Here is a 20,497-nt window from a genome sequence, read left to right on the forward strand (position 1 = left end):
TTGGTGTATGAAGAGAATGGAGCTGGGCCCATGACTGATATAACCAACCCTGCCAACGAGCGTTCTTCACTATGAGCTATACAATTACAGGACAGCAGCTAATGAGTGGAATTTTAGGGAGTACTTTTTTTATCTAAAAAAGAAAAACAAGAAACAAAACTGGGAAGCAGCAAAACTTGAATCTGGGTAATTTTCACATTTCTGTATTGAAAAATCAGTCCTGATGACTATGTGCAACCCTTTCTGTTCAGTGCTGTTTCCATTCGGTCTTTACTGTTAACATGTAGTATATGCCACTAAATAGCCATGAATATATTAGAAGGTCTCTGGCTAATAACTATGCATCTAAAAATTTTAGAACGAGGCCATGGCAGCTTTGCAACAGCTCTGGCATTTACCTAATAAGCCCCAACTCACTGACTACTTTAGTAAATGATATTCAACTTCTCTTGTAAACCATGCATGTGGTTACATTAAATACTGCCCTGTATTTAACAATGTGCTACTTTCCTGCCCTACTGTCTTGTAAGTCTAGTAGGAGTTGTGGTGTTAATTTAGCCTGGGTGGAACTATAGGCTGGGCTTGTTGTTCCAGCAAGGTAATCGCTTCTCTACATAAACGAATTATCCTTTTCATTTATGGTGCCTGTGGAAAGTTGTCTGTAATTTCAATAGACTCAGCAGTGTAGCTGTAGCAATTCTTGAAAGTGTTGCGAACGTGCTCACTGTGTCAGCTTTCTCCTAGGTGCAACAGCTACGCTTGCAGGGTGAGACATACGACAAGATGGCTCTTTGGAGGGATGCTGGCTCTGCTTCACCTGTGACCGCCAGATTTTTCTATGAAATGGGTACTAATGTGACAGAGGATGAGTGCTGCCTGAAACTGGCAAGTCCAAAGGCTGCCTGACAGAGGCTGAATGGGATGGCAAGCCTGCAGACAGCCATGCAGAAAAACTTGGCAAAAGGTGGTGGTGGTACAGACTCCGGATGAGGAGCCAGTAGCAGTGGAGGCACGTGAGGGCAAAGACTGTGAACGTCAGTGCCGCTGTAGATGAGAGCTTGCCCGAGCCAGGAGAAGCTGGCTGGGCTGTGCCACCGACTTGTTTGTTCAGTGCTAAACCATGACCCAGCTGCTGCAGTGGGAGAGCGAAAGTAAACAGGGCTGGCGGAGGCATCAGAAGTTGAACTTCACGAACTCCCACCAGATGGAGTTACACCAGCAATTAATTTGGTGCAATGACTTGTGCAGAACTGTGCTGGAAATCATTGCAAGATAGATCAAGCCATTAGCAATAGGAAACCAGCATTGCAAAACTCTGAACACCTCCTTCCAAGTGTTATGCACTCACTTTCCACTGAAATGAATAGAAATAACATAAATGGAGTGCTTGGATTCCTGCCGGATCACTGCAATGAGTAATTGGGGTATAGCTTCTGGATATACCTGTTCAAAAGTAAACTGAGAGTGCTGAGGGGTGAGAGGTGACCTAGGCTGGAAACAGTTCTTGTGCTTCTGTTTTCCCAAAACCTTCCTCTGTTGGCAACATCTTGCTGTTTCTCTTGGCAAACATCTATCTCTAGCTTCTGCTCAGGGAATGTCAGGGCTTGCTGTTGCTACAAAACCTTCAACTTTAATATGGAAACCTATATATTTTCTGATTAATATTTCCATCTAGCTTAGTTCTGGGTAAACATTGTGTAAGGTTAGCATTCATCAGTGAACTTGCACAATCCCCTTGTAAAAATATTGGAAAAAAACATACTCTTTCCAGTCTAGAATGAACATTACAGTCACGAAAAGATCTTCTATGTAAAAGATAATAATTTCCCTCTCTTTCAGAAATGAATGATCTATTCACAAGTAGATTGTTTACTTTTCCGTGCATCACTGCCTGATTAGTTAAGTGCTGATGCAATGAAACTTAACTGTTGTGATCTTACTGAGTACGTATCCGCTTAGATTGACATTTATACAGAACGGGTGGTTAGCCTTTTTGTAAAACAGAACCTTTACGTGTCTTTATCTTCATACTTCTGTATTTCCATTACTACTAGTCACCACTTCAGATGAGACAGCACTATTCTCTTTTGGAGCTGGTATGTAATTACGCATCGCAGATCAGTTACTAAAGAAGCACACAGCATTTACAAAACATCATTTTAGGAGCTGCTTCAACAAGAGAAGAGATTATACAAGTTACTGTTTCCAAAGTGAATTATGGAAACGCAGGAAGGGCTTAACTTCTGTTGGCAAGAAGACCTGACTGCTAGACCTCAGTCTCTGGAAGTGCGGCAGAAGAAGAGATTACATCCTGAGAGGTGCTAAGCTCCTGTTGCTGCTGCCAGAAGAGTGAAGGCAGCACAGGGCATCCCATGTGATCGGGGGAACTTGAGGAGCAGCACAGGACAGGGACCAGGTTGCTTCCAACTAGAGGAATCTCCTGTATGTAAACAACGTTTAGTAGCAAAGTGTCGAGTCCAGGAAATTATTTCTGGTGAGGAGGATAAGCTTTCCTTTTGAGAGGAGTGCAATTACTGCTCTGTTGTTCTCATAGTTCCCTCTCAACTTAGTCTTGGCTGTGTCTCCAGTGAGAAAGTACTCCTTGGAAAATAAAGGAATTTGAGAGCACGCAGGGAAAAAAACCCAAACCCATGTCATTTTACTAATTTCAAAAAGTGAATTTAGGAGGCAAGAACATGATAATAGCTATATATTTTCACTTTGAAAGGGCCAATTAGTAGTGAAATTAAGCAAGGGAGGTTTTTGGTAGGAACTGTATGAAAAGGTAAATCCCTGTAAGCTGGCAAACACCAGGGTCTAACAGTAGAGCACCTGTTGATTTACACTTGTTATGTTTGTTTACTCTCTTTGAAATATTTAGCACCAGGACCATGATTTGTGTATTTCTAGGAAAGAAAACTAAAATATTGCTGTTCCTACGCTGTCACAGATCCTGATTTTCCAGTCATGAGACAGGTTTCCTGTAGAAGCAACTCCATTGACTTAATTGACGCGTTTATACCAGGGAGAGCTAATGTAACAAGATGAGAATCAAGCCCATTGGCCAAAATTTTCAAAAATAAGTATCTAAAATTAGGTGCCTAATTCCGTGATTAGGAACCTGAGTAGAGGTGGGCTTGTTTCTAAAAACGCTGTGGATTGACAAATTCTGCTGAAGTCAATGGGAGCTGGAGGTGACTTTTTCCTTTGAAAATCAGGCTGTTTTATTTAAATGCCTAAATATTGTTATGGGCTAACGTTGGACATCCTGGGTTGACCGTTTTCATTTCCTATCCCGATGTATAACTGTAGCAGCACGTACCCAGAGTTCTCATCATGTAGTACTCTGTAGAACATGAGTATAGCCCATCTTGCCAGACTTTCTGATATGACAGTCTGTGTTTGGGGACTCAAAATGAAAAGATGAAATGAATTTACTTTCCTTTCTTTGATCCTGAGGCAAGCCCTAAACGTAACTGAGAGAGGCCTAAGGGCTGTTCAAAATTACACTGGTGAGAAGCTTTGTGGAGGAACTTCTGCACGGGCTGGAGATGAATACAGAACAAAACCTCCTCTGTGGCTCCCACCATCAAGGTCTTCCTGCCTCTCAGATCAGCGTGAAATGAAGCAAGTGAGGGAACTCTAGAAGCACTGCCTTAATGCCATTCAGATACCTCTGCATGACATAATGAACCACACTACCTGGAAATTGTAAGGATGGGAAATGCAGTTTGGGCATTTTTAATCTATTTTTGAATCTGGTTGGGTTGATGCTACTAAAATACCTAAATCTAGCTGTTAAATAAAGATGAATGGGGCTAAAACATACTGAGAAGTATTGGAGGCTGAAGCGAACAGCAGTAACATGAAGGTAGGCATACATACAGAAGACAATTTTCTTGAGCTATCTTTGCTATTGTGGTTGTAGGTATCTTAAGAAGAGAATTCATCATAATTCTTTCCATTCAACTAGGCCCACTTATCTGTATACATTAATGAATTAAAAACCAATCCCAAAATGGTTATAACCCCTAAAACTAAACTTTTAGAACATATTGACATTTTAATTATATTTGTTTATAATTCTCTCAGTTTCAGTAACAGCTGGCTCTTCTGTTCTTGCGGACTAATAAATTCCTACAAGCACGTAACTCGTTTCTATTTTAATGCTCCTTCCAAAGTGGTTACTACTGGTGACAATTAAATTACAGTTGACTCTTCATAGGCTTTTTAGCACATTTCAGATTTGTTTCATTGCATACTGTATCTTCTAGTCTATTTCTGATTGTCTTCATCCTTTGGCTATAATATTCCCCCAAGTGTGGTGGCTTTATACCACAGTGGTGGCAGCCGTGTCAAAAGCAGTTGTGCCACATCACTTAAATGACAGTAATTGTCTCCAAGAATCACAGGAATCTTGATCTGCTGCATCAGACATCACTTCTTTGACAGCTAAAGCTGAAAAGACACTTGGGGATATAATCGAAAATACACTCTGTTCCAGGTTGCAGGGACCATGCCAAAAGCTTAAAGTGCTGAAGTTCTGAAAAAAAGCATAGCTGTACATTTATCTTGATTTTTTTTAAAAACACCACCTTCATTTCTGTATGAACAAGGCTTATGTGACAACACTGTGCCATGCTGCCCCAAATAGGTTTTTTTTAAAAATCCAATGGCCCCTTTCAGCCAAGCTTCACACGTAGGTAGTCTTCATAAGAAGAGAAAGGTTTGAAGCATTTCAGGAAAAGAAGGAGGTACAGCAGCTCTGTTTAGGTTTCCACCGTGAAAAAGGCTGCCACCGAAACACACTTTTCAACACTGGAGACTATATGTATGAGAGCCACTGTGACTGCGTGGATGCTGCAGCTTAAGCTCTCACCTGTCTAGACACCAAAGTTAATCAACCATGAGACACAAACTGGTAAGAAACCTGGTTTTGTCCCTGCTTGTGCTCCCAGAAGTACGTGTTGGTCTAGACTTGGCAGTGGAAAGGCAGTTAAAGTTCTATTAGTGTTTCTAAGCTAATCCTGCTTTTGCGTGATGTGTAATGCAGCCATATGCTTTTCAGATGTTTTAACTTGATGTTCAGCTTCTGAGGTCAGAAATACATTTCAGTACTGTCATTGTTCTCTAAAAATTTCCAAGTATGTGTAAGCAAATTCCCATGGTTGAAGCCCCTTATGCCATATTTTCTCTGTGTATTCATGCAGCGCTCATCGTTTGGTTGGTGACTGGGAGGAAAATTATGAGTTCAAGGCCACTTTTAGCCATTTTAGCCAAACTAAGTCCACAAATTTGTTTGGGATTTTTATCCTTATTTTGCTTTTAATATTATACATGAAATATCGTATAATTAGATCTCTCTAATAATTCTCAATTTTCTGTTCTGCTTTTTTCAGATCTGTTATATGTCTATGCGGTCAAAAAGGAAACTGTTCTTTGTCTGAAGTGAAGCAGGACCTGAAGCACGTATCTCAGACACACCTGTTGCTCTCTGGGTCCAGAAATGGTCTGACTCAAGAAGGAAAGCTGACCCTGAAATCTCCTATGCAGTCACGTAGAACAGGACCCTGCACACCAGACCTGGCTTACTCTTGTCATATCCCTTAGAAATTTCTTTTTTTTTTAATGATAAGCGGTTTTCAGGCTGGCACCTACATTTCCCATTGGCTTGAAATCCTAAGAAAAACCATGAAGTAATGGGAAACTGTGCACTTAATGTTTGGCTCATTAATTAAGAAAACATTATGGGAAAAGTGCTCTGAGAGAGCATTTTCTCGGAAGTTGGGCCTATTTGTGTCTGGTGAGCTGTTTAAAAAAAAGTGCCAAAGTGAGATTAAGACTTTAAAGACTATTAAAAAATACTACGTGAAGCATAACAGTTAAATAGCTACAGTTGTAGTTAAACATTAGAAAGGCAGACTTGATTTTGACTGTAAAACCAATATTAGAACAAGCTACGAACTAATTTGCAATGTCTTACAGCAACAATTAGTGGCCTAAAGGATGTGACTTTTTATTAGGATGACTGTCACTGGTAGGAGGATCTGACAGGTGGCTGAATCATGCCCAGCGTAGTCATGCTGAAATTCAGATATACATACATCTACAGTATTTATTGCTCAGTCAAATTCCTCCTTTTATAATTCTGGATTGCCACATTTGCAATTATATTGCATCCGGCAGAGAGCTCTGAGATCTGTAATTACCAAACATGTCTACAGCAGTCACACAGCAACAGAAATTACACTCATGTACTTATGAGTGTAATATCAAAGCACTGTATGTGATACCCTCCTACTTGCCTAAGTATTTTGGGGTATGACTGAAATCACAGATGTTTACTGGACAGTTTATTCTGTGAAGCACCCTCCCAGTATAATGATGTACAACTGATAAACGAGAGGGGGAAATAGGTGCAGTTCATATGAGCCAAACAGCATGGAATTGAGTTGATCTGGAATTTTACGTTCTTTGTAATATTTTCAGTGGTTGAGTGGCTACGCAGATCCTAGGTGTATATGCATCTGCAGGGACTCTGGCACACCAGAAAGGATGGGGAGCTGGCTGACCCGTGCACATTGTTTCTCTACAGAAAGGGCAGAAGACGTGCATATTTATAAATCATCTTGTCGTAGGGAGTGAGTGTCCCCCATAGGGCTCAGTCTATGAGATGGAAGTGTTTGTAAACAATAATCACAGTGGCAGGGAATTGCCAATGTGATGACTGGAGGTGCGGCAGTGTCTGTGTATATCCCAACTACAGGGCCACATTAAAGTAAGCAAGGCCTGTATCATCCCATCTGTCTTTTCTGACTGAGTCCAACTCAGAGTAATAGGGCTGTCTGTGGGGCTTTCCTGGCCCTGGTATGGTCTCCAGGTGAGCTTTCAGGGGAAGACCCATTCCCTCTACTGTCCGAGGCCACGATACCACAGCCACTTTGGCCTGCAAGTATCTGGGCCCCTGGTGAAAGAGGGAGCCCTATCACCACAGCAGCTCGTTCCCTCATTTTCTGCGGTGGCATTAGCAGCGTGCCTGCACCCCGATGGAACAGGCTCAGGGCACCGAAAGGGCCGCAGCCGCAGGGAGCTTCGCCTTCGGCAGCCCCAGTTCCTGACCTGCTTTGCCAGGCAGCCACGCAGGCCTCGAAAAGACGGAGAGCAACAGGCCCGTCCCTTTCGGAGAAACTTGGATTTCTGCTGGATTAAGGGGGTTGTGTAACCACAGCCCAGGTGACTCCATTGTTCCTCTGCACAAATAGTTATCAGCGTAAAATGAGCGTCAAGCACAGCGCTGCCAGGCAGGGCTGTTCAATGGGCTGCGAGGGGAAGGCACCAGGGCAGCGGCCTACCCCGGGGCCAGGGACACAGACAAGGCCCCCTCCCCTACTTCGCAGTTCCTCTGGCCGGGCGGTGTGCGCGGGCGGGGTCACCACCTGCCGCGGACCGGGCAGTTCACACTCGGAATCGCCGCTCGGCGGGCGCCTGTACGGACGTATAAAAACCCCTACAGCGGTGGGCACGCGCTCGTGTGGAAGTACGGGGGCCCAGCGTGAGAGCACCTGCCTGGCTGTTCAGGGCGAAGAAGGAGAGCCGGCGGGCGGCTGACGGCGGTGCGGGAAAGGCCCTTCGCGTGAGCGGGCTGAGGGGCCGCGCCAGCCTCCGCCGGAGCCGGGTGAGTGAGGGGCCGCGCTTCTCCACGGGGCGGGAACGCGCCTGCTAAAATACTTGGGAGGGGGAAGGATGCCTTTTGGGTAAACCGATAAACCGCAGCGGTGCCGTTGCAGTGCAGCGGGGCGGCGTGCCGTCAGGGTAGCGGCGGCCGCGCTCCCCACCGCGGGGCCGGGCCCGCCACCACCGGCAGGCCCCAGCCGGGCCGGCGCTCTGTTGCCCTGACAACCGAGTTGCTCGGCGGGCGCGTAGCCAGACAGGAAGTGAGGGCAGGGGATTGGCCGCCGTGGGGCACGTGAGGCGGGCGAGGGGCGGGGCGGTTGGTCCCGGCCCAGGGCGGTCGGGGAGCGGAGCGGGGCCTCGCCGTCCCGGTGGGCGGCTGCTGTGTTCCTCCCGGTCGGGGGCTGGCGAGGCGGCCGAGCGTGGCGGGTCCCCCGCGGCCGAGCAGCCCTGCCCTGCCCGCCGCCGGGCTGTGATGTGTGTGCCCCGCTCGGCGGGAGGCGGGGAGTGCCCGGCGGAGAGGAGGGGAGTTAGTCAGCGGCGAGGAGGAGGAGGAGGAGGAGGAGGAGGAGGAGGAGGAGGAAGGGCAGGAGGCAGAGCCATGGAGAGCAGCGCTCCGCGGCGGCGGGAGGCGCGGGCTGTCTGACCGGGCCGAAGCGCGGGGGGCACGGCCCGGCAGCCCGGGCGGCAGCGGCGAGGCCGGGGATGAAGGTGCCGGGCAGCCCCCCGCCGCCAGCCGCCGGCCGGTGACGGGGCGGGGGCCGCGGGCTGGGGGCCCGGCGGGGCAGGGGGCCGCTCGCTGCCCTCCTCGGGGCGGGCGGGAGGGAGGGGACTCGGCCGGGGCTGCCGTCGCCGGGGGCCGCGGTGACTCAGAGCCGGCGCGGCCGGGGGTGAGCCGAGGTCTGTTGTTGTGGGATTCTTTCCCCGGCAGGTTATAAATAGCCCCGCTCGGCGCCGTGTCACGGAAGGACACCCTGGCCGGGCGCGGGGAGAGGCCGCCGGCGCTCAGCCTCCCCCGGCCGCCGCCACAGCCTCCCTGCCGGCGGGCCCAGCTGCGAGCGGCGGGGTCGGGCGAGCCCCCGGCGGCGCGGCCGGCCTCGGCTCCTTGTTTTTACACGCGAAAAATAATTAATATCGCTAGCTGGAGGCAGCGACAGCCAGTCGTCTCGGGGAGAGCAGCAGAGCACTTCGGCTCCTTTCAGACCTCTCTGAGGAAACAGAGAAAATGAAGCCGGAACGAGGTAAACGGTCTATCAAGATATTTCTGGTTTTGTTTTGTTTCTAGGATTAGAAGTAGCCTGGTGTTTTGTTCCGGTGTTACCGCTCTGTTTCCTGATCCCCTTCCCTGACGTTTTGGGGGGATGGGAGAGAATCCAGTTACTCGGGTTCAACCCGGGAAATGCTAATGATACTGTGAAGGTACCCTCCGAAGGTGATTAACAGCCCCATGTCCTGCCTGCCCTTCGGCTCTCCATTGTCTTGGTTGGATGGAAGGGAGCCAGACACCGTAGCAAACTCCTTTTGCTCTGGGAATGCTGCAGTTTGCGTGTCAAATACAGTCGGCTGGTTAGCACGGAACTGCAGTGCTGAGGCAAGAGTCGGTCAAAGGCAAATCGGGCATCGGCAGACAATGCCAGCACATGCACAAAAGTGTCAAAATGTAGCTGAAAAACACCCTGAAAATAACCCTAACTTCCATCTGTGGTGTTTTATAACCTGACAGTGGTTTCTGTTCCAGTTGTAAAGGAGACGTATCATAACAAGCATGCTGAAATACTAATTTTTCACGATCATTTGGTTACTATCTTATCTGGATTACTGGCACCTGGTTTTACAGAGAAATAAAGCCGACTGCCTGCGTATATGCTTATAACACTTCAGCTCTTTTGCAGTATAGCAACAGCTGCTGATGCCCCTAGAGTTGAAAATATGTCACGACTTCTATTTTGATCCGCATGAGCAGTGATTATTGATTCCTGTTAGTTAAAGCAAGATTATTTTTTTAAACAAATCTTATGAGTGCTCATCGTAGCATTTTGAGTGTTAATTAAAAAGAATTCCTTGCTTACATATTTGGGTTTCTTAAAGTTTTGATGATTCTATTGTTTATCTGGTTGCTTTCAATTTTAAAAACACATTCTTTTTGTGTTATAATCACTTTGGTGTTTTGAGAAACACTTTAATATAGCTTAGATATCCGTGTATTAAATACTAACACTTACATGACATACACATCTTAATTAGGTTTGTTAATGACATGTTTGCTAATAGCAACACCGCATAAATGACCACTCTTAGGTGGATTTCTTGTATGTGTATGCTGAAAGGATTACATGCTGTGTTGATAGTACAGAAATGATAGCAAACATATGCATGAATTAATGGCGTTTAAGGAGTAGGGATTTGAAATGGGCTTTTTGCTTTCCTCCTTGTTTCTTAATTGCTTAAACCTTCACCTGATTGATTGCAGTGAGGCAGGTTGTTTTTAAAATATCTTTAGATTTTAATACTAGACCCTGAAGTTTGAAAACTATTTACTGTCAAGGTGAAATAAAATTTCAAAATAGCCAGGTAAACCCCAAGTCAATATTTGCAGCTTTAAAATGTTCTGCTGTAGCAGTTCAAAACCTCTGTATGACCTTTGTCTATTCTTTTCTTTAATTTTTAGGCAGAAAAAGTTTGAATGTTGGGAACATCTTTAGTTGCTGTATGATAAATGATCAGATGCCTTTTTTTAACCTGTCTGGTGTAAAGGGAACCAAATTTATAAAGCAAGCAGGTTTTTAGGTTGTTGGGTTGTTGTGGTTGTTTTTTTCCTAAACTGACAGTGAATAAATTGAGATTCCTATCCATTGTAAAATGTCTATCACACACTGGGTGAAACCCTTCAGAAGTATTGTCTTGAAATTCTTTTAAGATAATTAACAAAAATCTTGAAATAAAGCAGGGCTCTTGCCAAACATTGGAGAGTATCTCCAGCCATTTTGGTAAATACCTCTAGCTTAACTGTGGTGCTAACGTAATAGAGCAATACCATGCACAAAGGGGGTTGTGAAAGTGCTGCCTAAATGCCACATGCAGCCCACAGAGACTCTTAGGAGGCACGAATCATGCAAATGTTTACATGTGCTGCTTTCTGCATAGCAGCTGCACTACAGGATACAAGCAGTCAAGTGTGCAGTCACCTGCTTCCAATTGTCGCAAGTTAATAGCAAAGGACAGGGGAGAAGCAGACCACTCAGCTTGCGCAGTCTCCACTTTTCTACAGACTCTCAAAATCCTGAGAAGATTGCAAATCCACACACCAGGTGAAACATAAAGAAACAGACTTAAAAAGACTTGAAGTGTTTTGTTTTTTTTAATTCTTACAAATAATTACATCAGAATCCATTTGGAGCAGAGAGTTGTAGTTCTTGTAGTTAGAATTGGGCTTAAAACTATACTTAATAAGACTGTAATGCTGAGGTGTGTTGGGAGAAGGTATGGTTTAGCCCTTGTCATACTACCAATAAGATTCTTGTTATCACCAGCAAAAATGGGTGGTGCAGAAGAAGAAAGGGGAGATCTAAATGTGCAACCACTTTTTTAACAGTGGGAAATGTTACAGAATATTTTAAGGAGGTGAGAGGGATGAGCAGAAATGAAGAAAAAGGGGAAATTTGGCCCTAAGGTACTTACCTCTCTTTAAAGTAAGAAAAGTTTGAAAATTACAGATATAAACTTGCAATATGAGAGCAGTATGGAAGAGATGGAATGTGGAATGTTGCATAGCAAATCTATGGAGCAGTTTTGCAAGTGAGGAAGAGAGGTTTCAAAGTGTGGATAAAATGGACTTACTCCTTTGCCATGCAAAGGCACAGGGCATTCACAGGACATGTCTCATGAGCATCACTCAGGACTTACCCATCAGGTGGGGTGTCAGTGTGGAAGGGCAGTGGTTGCTCTAAGCATATGCACATAACTTCCTCTATACTGGGTCTAGAGAATGCAGTAACTAAAATACTTCTCCTTGGCTTTACCTTTCCTATGCTGCCATTCTTAAAGTGAAGTGTTGAAGCATCTCAAAATACAGTGGTCACGTTGCTTCAGCTGAGGCTTCACCAGTGCCAGTGAGAAGGATGATTTATCCCCCTTTCTTACATACAATGTCTTTGGAGTGATGATTGAGTTCTGGAGGTTTTTCCCCCTCTTTTTGCAGTAACAACGTATCAGCTTACCTAGCTTTGATCCATGATATCATCACGATTTAGCTTCTGCAGTACAGCTGCCTAGTCAGCTGCTTCATGTTCCATGTTTGGACCGCTGTTTCCTTTCTCAAGTACAGAGCTTTGCTCTTGTTTCTATTGAACTTCGTTCTAATGACTTGTGATCACTTTGCCAGTTTATGGAGTTTGGAAGACAGAACTAGCAGAGTGCTTGCAAACTCTTCCAGTTCAGCTTTGTTCATAAACTGTATAAACACACTGTTTCACCATCAGAGTTAATGAAAACATTGCATAATGTCAGGGTGATAGCTTACTGCCAAACTCAGGAGGCTTGTTATGTGCTCTTAGAGTACACTCGGTGCAGAAATGGAAAAAATCTTGTGGTTTCGATGAATCTATGGTATAGTCATATTTTGCTGTGGGGATGTTACAAGACATCAAAAGTCTTACTATAGTCTAAATAGCTCAGAGTTACTGCTCCTTCCTCCCTCCCCCTCACTGCATGAATGATCAGTTAAAGGAGGAAGACAGGCTTGTTTGTCTCTAAATGCATGCTGGCTGTTTTTTATCACCTTATTCTAGTCTTTTCTTACTTCTTTATTACCTTGCTTTGTTTATTCCTCTGCTGTGTGTTCTCTGTGTAGAGACTGTTCTGTTTTCACTTACAAATTGGGCAAAAAGCAGTTGTCTCTTACTTTCTGAAGCATCAATTCCCTCCTTGAGATTATCCTAATTTGAAGAAATGGCTTTCTGTCTACAAGAGAGGAACAATCAATCTGAAGATTGCTTTTTCTCTTCTCCTTCCTTCTTTGCAAGTCAAACTCGGATGTGTGCCTCTGGGTCTGTTTGTAGTAACTGGGTTAAGAGACTTTCTTCTACCTTATTTGGTAGTTTGGTATGGAAAGAGCTAACTCCTTAGGTTCAACAAAAGCCTGTTTACTACCTCCTGTTGGAAACGTAGCTGAAGGATTTCTGGATGTATCTGTGAGGAAAGCTGGAGGAGAGATTAATGAAGATGAACAGTTGATTGAATGCTTTTCCTCAAATTGTTATGAGGAAGGATGAGGAGGCATGTGATTGGGGGGAAGCGAGCTGAACTAGTGTGGTTAGGAGTTGTGAAGGTAGTTGTTAAGTTAGGAGACTGGGTTAAGGTCCTTGTTTTTAAAAACAAGACTTAGTTTTATGCCCTATACTAACTCCGTGAAAAATTTTGTGGAAAACTTTTTAGCAAAGATGATTTGCTACAAAGTATGCAGATCAGGAAGTGCACCTCGAATGCTGTGTTCAGTTTTGGGCCCCTCACTCCAAGAAGGACATTGAGGTGCTGGAGCGTGTCCAGAGAAGGGCGACGAAGCTGGTGAGGGGTCTGGAGCACAAGTCTGATGAGGAGTGGCTGAGGGAGCTGGGGTTGTTCAGTCTGGAGAAGAGGAGGCTCGGGGGAGACCTTATTGCCCTCTACAACTACCTGAAAGGGGGTTGCAGAGAGGTGGGTGTTGGTCTCTTCTCCCAAGTGACAAGTGACAGGACTAGAGGAAATGGCCTCAAGTTGCGCCAGGGCGGGCTTAAGCTAGATATTAGGAAAAATTTCTTTACTGAGAGAGTGGTGAAATACTGGAACAGGCTGCCCAGGGAGGTGGTGGAGTCACCATCACTGGAAGAGTTCAAGGAATGTGCGGACGTGGCATTGTGGGACATGGTTTAGTGGGCATGGTGGGGTTAGTTGATGGTTGGACTTGATGATCTTACAGGTCTTTTCCAACCTTAGTGATTCTGTGTGTGAAATATCTTCTGAAAAAGGATGAGTGGTGTTTTAGTGTCCTATATTGCACTGTGATACAGACACTTTAATTTTATAATATCTTCTCAGTGAAATGTCATGAAGCACTTAAACTTTTCCATGGTAGAACGATGTAGCCAGTAAACAAAGTAATAAACGGGAAATGAGGTGCTTCCTGCTTAGTGGAGCTGTCACTCCAAAAGTGTTTGGGCAATGCTTCGGGCTTGGTTGCCACAGGTAAGTGCAGGTTGGGTGACAATGAGCTGGAGGTGACGCTGCTCCCTGGGCCGGGAGGAAGCCGTGCTGGCAAACACGCTCCGCCACGCAGGGGCACGTGCGAGAGGTGCGTGTGGCAAGGGAGGCTAGCTCTGACCGGCGTGAAAGGGTGTGTGTGGGGGGTGTCTGCTTTTCCTCTGTGGATTACTTTTAAAGAATAAGCTGGTTTTATTTGAAAGAAAGAATAGCTAAAACTGTTCAGGGTAAAAAACCCAACCAAACCGACAGGTGGTCAGGATATTACACTCAGATTCCATTTATAAGGCGTGAAGCCATCTAGCCCTAATCTTTGGGGAAAGCAGATTTATCCTGATAACACATAATAAATATATAGATGCAGTGGATGAGGATGAGTGAACAGGAATATAAGCCTTTTTGTTTTTAATTGAGGGTAGAGTCTAATTCTTTCAATACAACTCTGTTCTTGCACCCAAGAAATGGGAATATATGCTCTTTTATTAAATTTCTACTACAAAAATTTAACTTGTAAGAATTCTTAGCTTTTAGGTGCTTAACTTCCCCCCCCCCAAAAAAAAAAAAAATCTAAGGATATTCATTTGTAGAATTGGAAAATCTTAAGTTTTGCTTTGAAATACCTGCTTATGTTAAAGTTTTCCTACCTGTTCTGCAACTCGCACCTCGTGTGGACAGCGAGGCAAGTCCTCCCGTTGTAGAAGTAGCCCTAGGGTTGGAAGAGTGCTTTTAGCCATGTTCAGCAGTGAGAGTTCTTCACTGCGTGCCTGTTCCTCAGAGAGAACAAACCATACTAGTAACAACTTTGCCATTTTCTTTTTGTTTGGTTGGAGTTGTCCATACTAGCTGCCTTCGGAGGGGCTCTTGTTGCTAAAACAGATGCTGCTGGAGTGGCATTTAGGTGGATATTTTGGGGCTTGTGGATATGCCAAGCCCATGGGCTTGGGCTCTATAACTGACCCTTCTGACCGTATTCTTGCTGAAGTGAGAAACTTTGGCGTGCCTGATCAGATCCCTGGGCTGAAGCATATTACATTGGACTTAGTTGTTAAGAGCAGTGTTGAAACTATTATTGGATCCGAGGTCTGCCAGCTTCTAAATGTTTTTAAAAATAAGCTAACATTTATAAATACAGATTCTCATGAGAGATGTGAGTTTGTTGCCAAATGAAATTCTGCTTATTAAAATTAGAAATCTTCTGTGAAAACAGAGTAACTGACGGGAACAAACCAGCTATATGACATTTGTTAAAAGAACTTGTTCTGTCTACTTCACTGCTTATAAAATGTTTCTTTGTTATTTTGACAAAGGTCTACTAATAGCAACTGTTAAATGGTGGTGAAATAGTCTTAGCCTTTTATCCTACCAGCAACAAGTTTAGGATAACAGTCTGGCAGTTACTAGCTGTTCTTTTAGTCAATAAGGTCTTGCTGTTTAACCATAATTACAGCTAAAATAACTACTTTCTTCATTCTGATGTGATTCTTGGTAAACTATGTTTTTTAGATTTTTGAAGGTGTCTCACATCATTGTCTTTCAAGGTCGTAGTAAATTGTTCAGTCTGTGCAGGTTATTTGTATTTAATGTTTAGACAGAAGCTAGTTTTTAAGTTTAAATTGTTTTAGAAGTACACGTACAATTGCATGGTTACCTTTGTACTACTGAGTACAGAAACTTCATGTATAAGTAGGCAATTAAGGATGTCTATAAACCTGGGTGAATGCAAATACAGAAGAGTGCTTGTTGGACTTTGGAAGACTTCACATTCATTACATATTCCTTTTTCTGTTTGTCTGGTGCAGGGTGGGATGAACATAGCTATAAGCACACAGCTGAAGCCATGTGCAATTATTCTTGATATGCATGCATAACTGTACCAGGATTGGAAGAGAGATTTTTATAAAGGCTACTTGTAAACAGTATAATTGAGTTGTAAAAGCCATGAAAATTCTCCAGCTGTTCTTAACGATTCAGTGTTATTCTGACCAAATAAAATGTTTATACTTAACTTGCTTGTATTAATATATATTCTTCCTTGTTAAATGGGCCTGACTAGTTCTTCTCACTAGTGATTGTTGCATTACCTTTTAATGTTAGCTTTGGGACCAAAACTAGTTAAAGTTGCTGTCTGGGATGGTATTATTACATTATGTTGACTCAAAATGCAAAGATGTAATGGGATAGTATGAGGACGTTCTCAGGGATAATTTGGAGAAGAGCTGGGTATGAATCAGTGGAGGCAGATGGAGCAAGGAAGCACTCCACATATGGGAAATACTGATGACACTTCCATGGGTGTTCTGAAAGGAAGAACCCTTATTAAGAACAAAGGTGAACAAAATAGTCTTACTGAGAAGTCTTCTGGACAACTTGGTTTCTTTAAGAGCAGTAAGAAGAGTCCTTCAGCTCTGCCATAGACATTTATTTTGATTTGACGGTTTTTCATTTTGTGGGAAGGCATCCAATCTCTCTCTGTCCAGGTATGTAGTACCCAGTAACCACGGGCCACTTACACTTGTCTCTTAGCAGTGATCAATGCATTTCCTAAACCCATTGCTAAGTATGACTTTTTTTGTTCCTAGGGAAAAAAACAAGTTGGATTTTCTTCTGAGGTATAATAAAAAAAGAGAATGTATCTGAAATAAAGAATCTCTGGTTGCACATGTGCCATGTCATCTGTTTTACATTCTGCATCCTGTGAAGTTTGTGATTATTTTTTTTTTCCCCCCATTAAGATCCCTGGGAACCAGGTTGGCAAGTAAGTCCATTTTAGACTGTGAACTTTAGTGAGACTAGAAGCAGGTGACTCCTTATGCTAGTTTAACCTCTTAATGGTGCTGTGCATGCAGGGATTCCTTTTGCCTACTGATGAGCCTTCAGGATTTCTAGGGCATGTTTCACACTTCTCTGTGCTGCAATAAATTAAGCTTCTTTCTCAGGGTGCTGTGCAAGTATCATCTTGTTGTTGGGTATAATGGGGGAGGGAAGGGCAGAGAGAGAACTTAAGCAAAGAGTTGAGGATGGTGAGTATTAGCCCGTATCCTCAGTACTGTCAGTACCCCACGGTGGGAGGTGGTGGGGTGGTGGTGGTTTCTTCTGAGGGTCAGGGGAAGGAGAAGTGGAGGAAGAGCTGCTGTGGTCAGCACACTCTTTTTTCAGAGTGGTGGGACGCCCTTCTCCCCTGCCAGGTATTGTTCTCCTTGGTTCCCTGCCAGGGCACTAGCCCAACAACGTAAGTGAAACAAACCGTGGCTCACTCACGCTTTCAGGCAGGTCAGCAAGTTTGGTAGAAAGCTTTGCCTGCAGACTTGGAGGGACAGAGAGGGTGGTTAATATCGGAGGAAATGTCTGTGATGACTAGTTGCTGAAGGCATAACTTCTGCGTTAGCAGAGTGGATTTTTGGTACATTGTGTTGATGCTTTGTGCAGTTTTCTGTAAAGTCACAAGTATCAGTGCATTTTCTTTGCATGTTAGCTCTGAATATTTACAATACAGCCCCAGTAAGACATCCTATTTACTTGCTCTTTTTTGTTACAGCTTCTTTTAGTCAGGCTTTTAATTCTGGTGAAGTAGTTGGACTTGAGGGTAGGGGGGAAGAGAACAGATGCATCAGGAAGAGAAGAGCTTTAGTAAATATTCCAGTGACGTGGGGTAAAGGAGGAGGAGTTTCCTACCAGCAGGAACTGAACAGGGACAAAATCATCAAGATCAGTATGGACTGGGAATACATGGTTAGGGGAAGGGGATTAATATCAACATTCATGCTGCTCAAAGGTAAATCCTTTTTTCTCCGCTGTCTAATTCTTTAAACATGACTCTTGAAGCATGTTTCCTATGCAAGGTTTCCCACTTCAGATGCCTTTTAATGAAAAGTATGGCTTTGTTTTGCTTTATTTTGAAAGGGGAAACAATTTCATCCTTCTGAAGCACATGCTATTCAAACGGCCAAAGAAATTTTGTTTACCATGGAGAAGCCGTGAGAAACAATGTATTTGGAGGACTAGAATTGGAGGAGAGGGCTGAGTAATGATTGCAGCCCTAAGTACACCAGTGGCAGTACTCCCTATGTAGGACGTTCAGGCAGCGTAACTGCTTACACCACGTTAGCGCAAGGCAGGTATGGAAGACCCCTTTTAGAAGTGTGCATGCTGTTAAAAAGTGAACGAGTAGAACCAAGTAGCTAGCTTATGGAGCTGAAATGGGAGGAATAGTTGATAATCCTAGAAAAATCTGAAGGTAAAGATCAGGAGATCGGTGTAAAACTGCTAGAATACACATCTGCCTCATCTTACATCGAGTGATTAGGTTCACTAAAATTGGCATACCTGGCTTTTATTGTACTGCCTTTGGGTGTTTCCTGCTGATAGTCTCACTGATTTAACGAGTTTCTGTGAGAAAGTATTTTGGCTCTGTTAGAGAGAAAAGGTTAAGTGATGCTGCTTGATATGCATTGTATGTTCTTTCATCCCATCTTCATTTTGAGAATATATAATGGCCTTCAGTTTCATAAATGTTTTAGGACACTTTTTTATAAGCTGGTTGTATTCATTCTCAGTTAAGCTTCTAGCATGAAATGTTAAGCAGCTTTAGGATCGGCACTGATTTTGTTTTAAAATCATAGTGGAACTGTTAGCATCTGATACTTTCAACTTTTCTAGGTGTGCTATAGACTACATGTAGTCTTTCTCACTCATGAAATTTGACTTTAAACGTCAGAAGAAGGAAGGCTATACATAAATTATTAAGACTGGATAGTATACCTTATCAGCTCTTTAACATGCATTGCAAGCATCGAGAACTGACCTCAACTATGTTCTGAGGAACTGAGTGTCTGAGAGGGAAGAAAGGGAATAGGGTTGTCTATATGAATGCTTAGTGCTTTTATATTCTGCAAATCAATGACTCAGTCCAAAATGATTGTTTCAGGCAAGGGATGCATTAGTAGAAATGTGCTTTTGTTTTTAGCTTGTCTCTACAACTAGGCTGTGTAAACATAAAGTGCCATGAAGTCACTTCTGCTTCACTCCTTAGGGGTCACATGCACACCTCACTTTTCCAGCACAAGGCAGAGCTGGAATCTGAACTAGAGTGTTTTTCTGAACTAGCTCCTTACTAGACGTCCTGTGCTTTGGCATGGCCCTCCAAAGGCTGAAGTTGGGTGTGTTTTTGTAATGTAGGGATGATGCCAATTATGTCTGCTGGCAGGTGCTGCTGAATTGATGCATAGTTGACTTGATACTGAGATGAGCCACACTTGGCTGGGATTTCCTGCTTTGTGAAATGAGTAGGACTACTTATTCCTAAAATTTGTGTTGGATAAAGTCCATTCTTATCAAGACCTCATCTTTTGTTATTTTAATAGGTGTTATCCTGTTTGTGGCAGAAGGTGGGTTAAAATTCAATCTGTTTATCTTGCCTATTATTGGTCGTTTCGCACAGTATTAAAACTGCAAGGGTATTAGTAGTATTTTAAATGCAGCTACTTTATGATGGTGGCATATGCAGCTTAGGATAAAGTCCTATGTGTATTTCTATCTGTTAATGTATTCTCTTACGTCCAGTCACGTGAGCAATGTCCTATTATCATATGTATGTTGTGCCTCTACTGGAATTTGTGGAAGAATACAAGATCAAACTGATAAATGAGTAGCATGCTTCAAGGTGAGTTTTGTTTGGTGGAATTTCTAATACTGTAATTTCTAAATTTAGCATTTTATTAGGCCAAATGCATACATTTCTGGGGTGTTCTTCCACAAATATGCACGGAGCTCAACTGTGTATATCTATGGCTGGCTTAGTAAGCTTAAAAGCTGGAGAGTCAACATGCTGTCCTACTTTTACTGTATTTGAAGAATATCATGTGTGAAAAGGATCTTTGTGGTTGCACTCCAGTAGCCCAATGTGGGGAGACTGTTCAGGAGCATGATGGTGGGTGGGTATGCCTGTCATCTAGAGGCAGCTGCTCCTCACTAAAGCATTGTTATTTGGCCTGTAAAAACAACTGGTGGCTCCTGAATGCTGTCTCTGCCGGCCCCCATGGGAGTTGACTCGGGGCTGTTGCTTCTGCCTCTTGTTAGCAAAACTTTTAAGCATACTGTGTTTACCAGTGTGCTAAATATCCCTCTTACCCCTCCCATAGATACTGAATAACCATTTCATAGAAAATCATCTGAGTACTTTTTTCCAAAGGCTAGGTTGTGGCTTGATTAAGAAAACTTGAAACTGCTTTTTCAGACAACTATGTAAACTACGGTGTTTTTGTAGAAGCAAATGTTCCATGAAAGAAAAATACTTGGAAAGCAAACCGAGATAAAATATACAGGAACCTTGAATGTCAGTGACTAATGAAATGGTATGTTTTGTGTATAACTTTCTGTAAGGCACTATCTGTATCTACAATCTTTAAATGGGCCAACTACTAAAAGGTATCCAACCTTCCTCGGATAAAATGTCTACTTAAAAATCTGGTATAGGCTGTTTTCTCGCACCCACGGCTAAATGACACTACTATATAAAATGTGAGTGGGGCAAAGTCATTGTTATGTGAAGTAAGTAGTGTGTTTTCCACGCTCTTGAATGGGTTAGTGAGTGCTG

The 20,497-nt window shown here is 43.6% G+C and overlaps 1 protein-coding gene across 1 annotated transcript in view; it reads left to right on the top strand.

The window, feature by feature from the left end:
* Positions 1-8,854: 8,854 nt before the first annotated feature.
* Positions 8,855-20,497, top strand: part of ATOSA (atos homolog A) — a 48,560-nt gene continuing 36,917 nt past the window's right edge. Inside the window, exon 1 of the mRNA XM_059823948.1 lies at positions 8,855-8,912. Within this exon, the coding sequence (XP_059679931.1) occupies positions 8,897-8,912 (16 nt within the window). The 5' untranslated portion in view covers positions 8,855-8,896. The remainder of the gene's footprint in view (positions 8,913-20,497) is intronic.

This window comes from Gavia stellata, chromosome 13 (assembly GCF_030936135.1).
Source record: "Gavia stellata isolate bGavSte3 chromosome 13, bGavSte3.hap2, whole genome shotgun sequence".
In the NCBI taxonomy this organism is placed as follows: domain Eukaryota; kingdom Metazoa; phylum Chordata; class Aves; order Gaviiformes; family Gaviidae; genus Gavia; species Gavia stellata.